The 8,407-nt window shown below is 60.5% G+C and overlaps 1 protein-coding gene across 2 annotated transcripts in view; it reads right to left on the bottom strand.

Annotated features, from left to right (window-relative positions):
• Positions 1–924: 924 nt before the first annotated feature.
• HMCN2 (hemicentin 2) overlaps positions 925–8,407 on the bottom strand; it is a 154,877-nt gene continuing 147,394 nt past the window's right edge. For both annotated transcript variants that reach the window (XM_082400654.1, XM_082400653.1), the window contains exons 93-98: positions 7,623–7,757; positions 6,410–6,538; positions 5,535–5,852; positions 4,446–4,565; positions 3,460–3,586; positions 925–2,456 (exon numbers count right to left, since the gene is read on the bottom strand). In XM_082400654.1, coding sequence (XP_082256780.1) covers positions 2,111–2,456; positions 3,460–3,586; positions 4,446–4,565; positions 5,535–5,852; positions 6,410–6,538; positions 7,623–7,757 — 1,175 coding nt within the window. In that variant the 3' untranslated portion in view covers positions 925–2,110. The remainder of the gene's footprint in view (positions 2,457–3,459; positions 3,587–4,445; positions 4,566–5,534; positions 5,853–6,409; positions 6,539–7,622; positions 7,758–8,407) is intronic.

Raw genomic sequence — 8,407 nt, 5'->3', positions numbered from 1 at the left:
AGACTTCCACGACACATGAAAATTATATGAATTCAAAGTCAGAGTTCACAAACAAGGCGTTACTGGAACTCAGCCACGCTCCTCCTTTGTGTGTCGACTGTGGCTGCTTTTGCGCTGCAATGGCCAGGGGAGTCGTTTAATACGTTCCCCAAAGCCAAAAAGATTCACTATCTGGTCCTTCACAGAAGATGTTTGCAGACCTCTGATTCAAAAGAAACCAGCTTTGAAAGTGGGAGTGCCCCGGGGAAGATTCAGTTGGGGCTGTTGGTGGGAGTCAGGAGTCCCCGTCTAACCATTAACCCGTCACCTATCAAGCAAGTGACTGGGCCATGTTCCCTCTGGGCGTCCTTTTCTCCATCTGTAAAATGCACACAGAGATTCCTTCTCTGTTCACCCCAGCATTGCTGGAAGGCTCCGTTTAGGAAGTCTGATGGTCATTCATACCTTAGTGGGAAATAACTCAGCTTTCCTTGTTGCCCAGAGGAGAGACTGGGGATGCTAATGGGTAGGTGACAGAGTCACACTGACCAAAGACAGCCGGAAGAAAGGATCCCTCCTCTCCGGAACCACGTGCAAGAGAGACAGCCTCTTTCTGCCAGAGGCTGTGTTGAGGGACAGCCGGCAGGGGCTGTGGGCAGCCCAGGCGGGAGGGCAGGGACAGGGTCGGGGGGAGTGAGAAGAGCAGCCACGCTGGGCTTCTCAGGAGTCCTGTCCCAGCACACTGCAGACACGTCCATACATACATAGACATTCTAATCGTGTCCCTCCCCGGCTCACCCTGTCAAAGCCAAGAGCCCTACAGAGGCCCAGAGGCTCCCGGGATCTGCCCCAACCCGCTTACCTTTCTAATCACACCTCCCTCTTCCTTCCCCCCACTGACCCCCAGCTCCAGCTACCCCCCCACAACCTCCTTGCCAGACCTTCAAACCCTAGCATCCTCCTGCCAGAGGGCCCTGGTATTTGCTGTTCCCTCTGCCAGAACACCCTTCCCGCAGATGTCTGCACGGCTGTCTCCCTCACCTTCCTCAGGTCTCTGCTCTGATGTCGCCTTCTCAGAGAGGCCCACGCTGACGGCCTATTAAAAACTGCCCCCTAACCCGCACTTCCCAACTTAGGTTTTCTCCCCAGCACCCTCACTAACGGACAAGTACACATTTCACTCTTCATTTCCTTGCTGTTTATAAACCCTTCGCCCCGAAGAACGTAAGCTCACAAGCACAGGGATTTTTACGTTCACTGCCTGGCACATGAGTAGGACCTAATGAATCTTTGGTGGATGATGGAATGATTAACTTTAATTAATTCATTAAATATAATTAGGAATTATTCTTAATTAAGCATTACTTTTTGCTACCATGGATAGCTGCTGTCTGTGTGGTCAATTTCCTTCTCATTTAATTGTCCCCACAGCCCTGGGGGTGGGGACACTGTCGTATTTTCACATTTTTGGATGAGTAAACTGAGCCCAGAAAGGTGCCAGAGCCACCCTATGAATAAAGCGCAGAGGCTCCTGGACTCCTCCTCTGGTGCTCCTGGACCAGAAGGGTGGTGGTCTCCCTCCCAGCCAAAGCCCCTCCTTACCAAAGCAAAATAACTGGATGAAGAAATCGAATTGGTAAAAACAAACGTTTTTATAGTATATATACACACACCGGGTTCAGGATGACAGTGCCAGGTATGGGCGGGTGACAGTTGCTGCCATCCCCACAGGGTAGGGTCTGCCCCTCCCCTCGGGTGTCTTGGTGCCCTGTGTCCCGGCCCAGGTTCCCCTGGGGCTTGGGGCAAGCCTGGAGAAGCTGGTCAGGCTTCACCCCAACCCTTTGCCCTTTGCCACCTAAGGGCAGCCTTTGTCACCTGCCTGCCGGGCTCCACCCCCACGGGGGGGTGGGGGACTAGGGAGAGCTCAGGTTCTCGCTGTCCCGGGGTCAAGGCTGCGCGCAGGGTCGTGTTTGCTGCAGGTCTCGCTGACGCACGGGGACGGGAGAAGATGACGTCGCTTGCCACAGCAGGTGGCGTGGGCAAGGGCCACCTGGGCGGTGCGGCCGGGGCCTCTCTATCCCCCATCCCCGGAGGTCGCTGGCCCCAAAGCCACTGCCCATGACCGCGGCCCTCAGTAGGGGTAGGGGGACACGGCGATGAGCAGAACGAAGACGCTTTGGTGGCGCGGCGCCACGGCGTGCACGGTGAGCCGGTAGAGGCCCGCGCGGGTGAGCGCGCGGCGGGTGTAGACCGCGCCGCGGCCGGCGCGCAGCGGGCGCAGGGCGAAGGGGCTGCGCGGGTCGGGATCGAGCACGCTGAGCTCCGTGCGGTTGGCGGGGACGCCGGCCTCGGAGAGGGCGGCCAGGCGGGCCACGTCTTGGAGGGCGCGCACACCCAGGGGCAGCGGCAGCAGCTTGTACTGCAGCGTGGAGGGGCCGCCCGCGCTGCAGTCCTGCGAACAGCGCCGGAAGCACGTCCTGCGGGCGGGACAGACCGACGGACTCTGGGTTGCCATCTGAGCGTGCCCGGTCGCATAAACCAGATCTCACCCCCGACCCCCGCAGTTCAGCCATGCGCCGACCCCCGACCCCACGCGCCCCGTGCCTCTCTACAAGCGCCACTGTTAGCCCATTTTAGAGAGCGGCAAACTGAGGCCCCAGGAAGCCAGAGACGTGCCCTTTCCCATCCGAGCAGGTCCCCCATAGGTGATAAAATTTACAGCCCTCCAGGTCCCCCGGAGCCCCAGAGCTGAGTCACGGGCTCTGGATTTGGGGGGGTGGGGTTGTGCTCAAAGACTCGTGCTCAGCCTTGCCAAGGGCTCCCACTCCCTCTCACCCACCACCTCAGCCTAGGCTTCCTGGTTAGTAGAGTCCGGGGCAAGTCGCCACCCCAGGATCCTTTCCCTAACAGCTGCAGCTGGTGCCAGCCAAGGTCCCCATGTCTGTGCGTGTTTAGGAGTGTCTGTAGCCACAGTGAGAGAAATGTATTTTGTGTTTGTGTAGCTGCACGTGTCTGAGCCCTGGGGTTTTGTGTGGGATTCTGGGTGGGGTTTATGCGCCTGCACGTGTGTTCCTGTGTCCAGAGTTTCCTGAATGTATTCATGTGTTCCCATGTGTCCCTGTGTGTCCATCTCCCAGCACCCCTCCCTCCGGTTCTCTCCCAACTCCGGCGTCTCCCAGCCCCCCGTGCTCCATGCATGGCCCAAGCATCACTGTGCAGGAAATGATACTGTCCAGGTGAGCTCACACCCCAAGTGGCTGCAGGAAAGTGCTTGAGGGCACACTGCCCCGTGAGCTCAGGGGCCCCACCCAGGAGTCCTGGCAGGGTTGACCCACTGACCCTAAGAGGGTCTCTGCCTGAGACAGGGCCTTCCTGGAGGCCCTCCTTCCTCCTTCTGGCTATACAGGAGCCAGAGTGTTGGCTGCCCAGATCCTGGCAGGGAATCCTCCCCATGCAGCCGCCAGCCAACTCAGCCCTTACCCAGGGCTGGAGCCCTGCCGGAAGGTGGCAGGACACGGCGTGTTCACACACTGGTAGCTCCCGCGGGTGTTGAAGCACATCTGGCTGGGCCCACACTCGATGCTGTCCTCCTCACACTCGTTGATGTCTGGGCAGGGAGGTAGGTGAAGAGATGGGGGGTGAAAAGATGGAGCAAAGGGGGGAGGGGCCCAAGGAAGAGCCAGGGAAGGCGTGGGGGGAGGGTTAAGTGGGAGAGAGATGCCTTCAGAGGGCAGCGAGGTGCACGGCCCCTTCCCCAGTCCCCAGCCAGCCTGACCCATGACAGCCCAGGTGGCAGTCTCCTAGCACCTCCCCATTCCCCAGGAGGGCACTCTGGGGACCTCCTGAGCCTAGAGCTGGGGTGGAGAGGCTGGGGAAGATGAGGGCTGCCCTCGGACCCAGAGGAGCCACTGCCCATGATCCTTCTCTGCTCCCTGTAGGAGCCCCACCCTCTCAGAGGACATTCACTGACCCCTGTGACAGAGAGGGAGGGATGGAGACTGGCAAGGCAGACATGATTCCTGCTTTACAGGGAAGAAGCAGCATGACTGGCCGGACCCCAGAGCACCTTAGTTAGGGAAAATGCACTGGCCTGGGCGTTGGAGGAGTTCCCTGCTACTCCCAGCAGCAGCTGCCTTGCTGCGAGCACCGGCTCTGTGCCCGCCCTCCACACGTCTCTGCCCAACATTTAGGGGAGGGCTCTGTTAGCCCCATCTCACCAGGAGACTGAGGCACAGAGCGGTGAAGTCAGTTGCCCAGTGACACACAGCAGAGCAGCAGTCGACCCCCAGGGCTGGTTTCAGAGCCTGCGCATGCAGTTTCTTAGCTCCTGCTTGGAGTATGGGTCCCGGCCTGGCTCTGGCCACCTGGGGGTGGCACTTACCCCCTCCCTGCCCCTCCCTCACATGAGATGGTTGGGAAGGGGCTGGAGAGAGCAGACTGGGTGAGAGAAGCCCCTTCCTGCTCACCCTGGCAGTTCTTCCCGCTGGGGAGGAGGCGGTAGCCAGCGGGGCAGAGGCACTGGTAGCTGCCCTCCGTGTTTCGGCAGGCGTGCTGGCACAGGTTCCTCACCCGGCACTCGTCCAGGTCTGGCCCGGGGCATGGGGGTGGGGTGGGGGGATGGGGGCGGAGAAACACTGAGTCACAGGTGCCCAGGTGGCCACACGACTAACCGCAGGGCTCAGGACAAGCCAGGGAAGTCCCTGCCTTAGGCACCCGGGCCTTCTCCCTGCCCTGCCCCACCCAACCCTGGATTGCGAGGTCAGAGGTCAGGAGAGTCCCTGGGCTTGATGCGCAGCAAGGCATGGGGGGTGGAGACAGGGCTCCCAGGACAGACCCCGCTGCCCAGGCGGCAACGCTGAAGCACACCCGCCCTCCAGGCTACCCTCCCCCTTCGCCTCTCTGCAGCCCGGCGCCAGTCTCCGCGGGGCCCAGGGGCTCTCCTCGACACCCCCTGCCCCTGTAGCACCCCCAGTCCCTGTTCACGTTCTCACGTCAACCTGGAACATACTTCTTCCCTCCCTGACTGCTTCACCTCTGCACACCAAGAGGAATGTTCTCAAAGTGGGTTCCTGGGAACATCTGCCCTCCCTCTGGGTAAAGCGTCCTGAAGTCAAATGGTTTGGAAAGGACTCCACCCACTTTGGAAGCCCCTTGCCAGTGAGCACAGCCAGGACTCCAAGAAACCTTGTAGCGAGGAGGCTTCTGTCTGCCTGCGCCGCCTACCCCGCTTGCCTGTGAACCCGGGGTTTCTTTTTTTTTTTTTTTAACATCTTTATTGGAGTATAATTGCTTTACAATGGTGTGTTAGTTTCTGCTTTATAATAAAGTGAATCAGTTATACATATACATATGTTCCCATATCTCTTCCTTCTTGCATCTCCCTCCCTCCCACCCTCCCTATCCCACCCCTCTAGGTGGTCACAAAGCACAGAGCTGATCTCCCTGTGAACCCTGGGTTTCTGAACACGGGCGTGGTGCCCACACGCCCAGCCCAGGAGCCTAAGACAACATAGCGGGGTGTGTCCCCGGTGGGCACGCCTGGGGCTCGGTCTTACCCGTGCAGACACCGTTCTGCCGGATGAAGCCAGGCGGGCACCAGGCCCGGCCCACGCTCAGGGCTCTGGGGCCCGGTCGGAGGGAGACCCAGGCGCGGTAGGACCCACTGGGGATGGGGGCGCGGGGACGCAGCCAGGCCACCAAGCGGTCCCGGTGGCTGACGGTGGTCACGTTTGGTCCACTGCGCTCCAGCGGGGTGCAAGTCTTGCCGTCTCGGAGGAGGGTCTGGCCTGGCGGGCACAGGCAGCGGTAGCTGCCCTGGAGGTTGTGGCACTGGTAGGCACAGCTCCGGGGCAGCTGCTGGCACTCGTCGATATCTGGAGAGGAGCAGGCCCAGGCAGGTGCCAAGGTGGTTCAGGGCACGCTGCAGCCGCCCCACCGGGCTCCAGCCGCCTCTGTTGCTCTCCGGCCCTTCCCAGAATCCAGCTGCCTCACCCGCTGCACACAGGCCTGCCTCCAAGCCCTCCCGCTCCTGGACCACCCCCAGCCTCCTCTCCCGCTCCAGCCTCTACTGCTCAGAGAGGCCCCACCCTCCCCCAGCTCCGAGCTCCGGACCCCAATGTCCCTCAGCACCCCTCCCTTCAGCCTCCTGGTGAAGTCCATTCCACCTGCAAAGCCTCTCTGAGACCCACCCACTTCTCTCCACCCGCCTCCTCCTCCTGGGCTCCCAGGGAAGGCGACCTTGCCGGGCAGGGGGTGAGGTTTCGGTGGGAAACAGCAGGCAAAGCACGGATCAGGCACATGGTGGGCACGCAATCGGTGTCGGCTGCTGTGCTATTCACAGGACTCAGTGTCACCCCTGTCATAACTGATCCCCGCCCGTGAGCTGTGAGCGCTGACCCGGGTCCCAGGGACAGGGTGGCTCTCCCCATACCTAGGCAGGGCAGGCCGGGGCCCTGGACCCGGTACCCCCTGGGGCAGCCACAGCGGTGCCCGCCTGGGGTGTTCTCACAGATCTGGTTGTAGTGACACTCGTCCGTCTGCTCCAGACACTCGTCCACATCTGGAAAGGCAGGGGCAAGGGCGGGGGGGCGCTGAGCCCACAGTCCCTCCCCCTAGGACATACCATGCGTCTCTGCATCTGGGCCTCATCCCCGTCCCCATCTCCAACTTCAGTGCCACCAGGAGGAATGCCAGCGTTTGCAACCACCCTTCCTAATTATACCAGCTTTGGAGGGTAAGAAGGTTCTGGGTTCAAAAGAAGGAAGGGGCTTAAAAGGTGGGCTTTGGAGGCAGAGTCCTGGGTTTGGACTCAGCTCTGCCATGCCTCTTGATCCTTGAGCCAGTAACTCTCCCTCTCTGAGCCTCAATTTCCTCATCTGTAAAAAGGGGTCACGATAGGACTCCTTCATGGGATCATGGGGAGAAAACTGGATGATGCACATGAAGGGCTTAGGACCCTGGTATATGGGCCGAGCTCAAAAACTGGTGAGAAGGAAGGAAGGGAGGGCGGGAGGAAGGCAGGCAGGAGCCCTAGAAATGGGATGAAATGGGATGACTGCCTCTTCTGAGTCCAAGTTCACCACGCTCTCCCCCTCCACTGACGGCCTCTCTTGGGGAAACCAGGAGGACCCACAGTCATGAAAGCCTAGAATTCTAGAACAGGAAGGAACCAAGAGGTCACCCATCCCGGGGTGGCACCTAGGTTTTGTCTCAAAGGCCCACCGCAACTGATTCATAGTAGCCACTGTAGCTGGAGAAGGTGTGTTGAGAAGGATTCAGAGGCTGCCTGTGGGCTGGACCATGATCCACGAGGGGAGAGAGGGGAAGTGGCAGTAGATGTAGCATATGTTTGGCATCCCTGACCTGGTCCCCCTTCATCAGACAGATGAGAAACCTGAGACCCAGAAAGGAAAAGACACTTGCCAAAGGGACTCAAGTCACCAGCAGCCAGGCTGGGTCAGGACTCAGACCTCCTGAGCCCAGCTCAGGCTTTCTCCCCGGCCTCACTCGACTCCTTCTGCCAAGAGAGTTCCGGTTTCCCTGAAGGCCCAGCGTCCCAGTGACACACAGCGTGCCCTCTGCTGAACCCTGGCAACCACTGGGTTCCCAGGAGTCGGGACAGCCCGGCACCATGCCCCCGTCACCTTCACAACCGGCTCCATCAGTGGCCACCCGGAAGCCAGGCCCGCAGTTAGGGAGGCAGCGGTAGGACCCCAGCAGGTTCACGCAGCGCTGCCCCTCTCGGCAAGGATCGGCCTCCCACGCACACTCGTCCACATCTGTGGGGGGGATGGGGGCAGGGGCTGCATAAACACTTGTCCCCAGGCCCAGCCTACCCACACAGGCTTTGTCCTTAGGCCCAGAAGCCCCTGGCAGGAAGGTCCCCACCCCTCCTGCTAGCTCTGTCCATCATCTCGGCACCCCCAGAAACACAGAGCCTCCTCTGAGGGACCCGGCGGGCCTGGCCTGTAGCATCTGAAGTGAGGCTGCAGACAATGCCCTTTGGGTGCCCCAAAGAGACTTGGCCACGCCAGGCCCCACTGGTGGGATGGAGGGACACAGGTGCGGGATCAGAGTCCAGACAGCGGCTCAGGGTCAGATTTATCGTCCAGCAACCTCGTTACGGGGGCAAGCAGGGCAAGAGGGCCAGATGGTATCAGCTCACTTCCAAGCCCGGTGGACTGGAGATGCCCGCCGAGGGCTGGGAAAGCTTCTGAGGCCATGTCCAGGCTCAGCGGGTGTGCGTGCCGTGAGCACGCGGTGGCCACATGCATGTCTTTAGAGAGCCCCATCGCCCCTCAGTACTTGAGCCTCTCCCCTCTGTGGCCCTCAAAATAAGAAGTTCTCAGTGGGAACAGGGCTCACATCCCCTGAGGGATGTGCCCCCTGGCCAGGGTCCCAGCCCCGGAATCTCCCTGAGTACACCTGG

The sequence above is a fragment of the Balaenoptera borealis genome (assembly GCF_965194805.1).
Source record: "Balaenoptera borealis genome assembly, chromosome: 8".
Classification (NCBI taxonomy): domain Eukaryota; kingdom Metazoa; phylum Chordata; class Mammalia; order Artiodactyla; family Balaenopteridae; genus Balaenoptera; species Balaenoptera borealis.
Note: the sequence above shows the minus strand (reverse complement) of the source record. Positions and strands in the feature narration are given on the sequence as shown.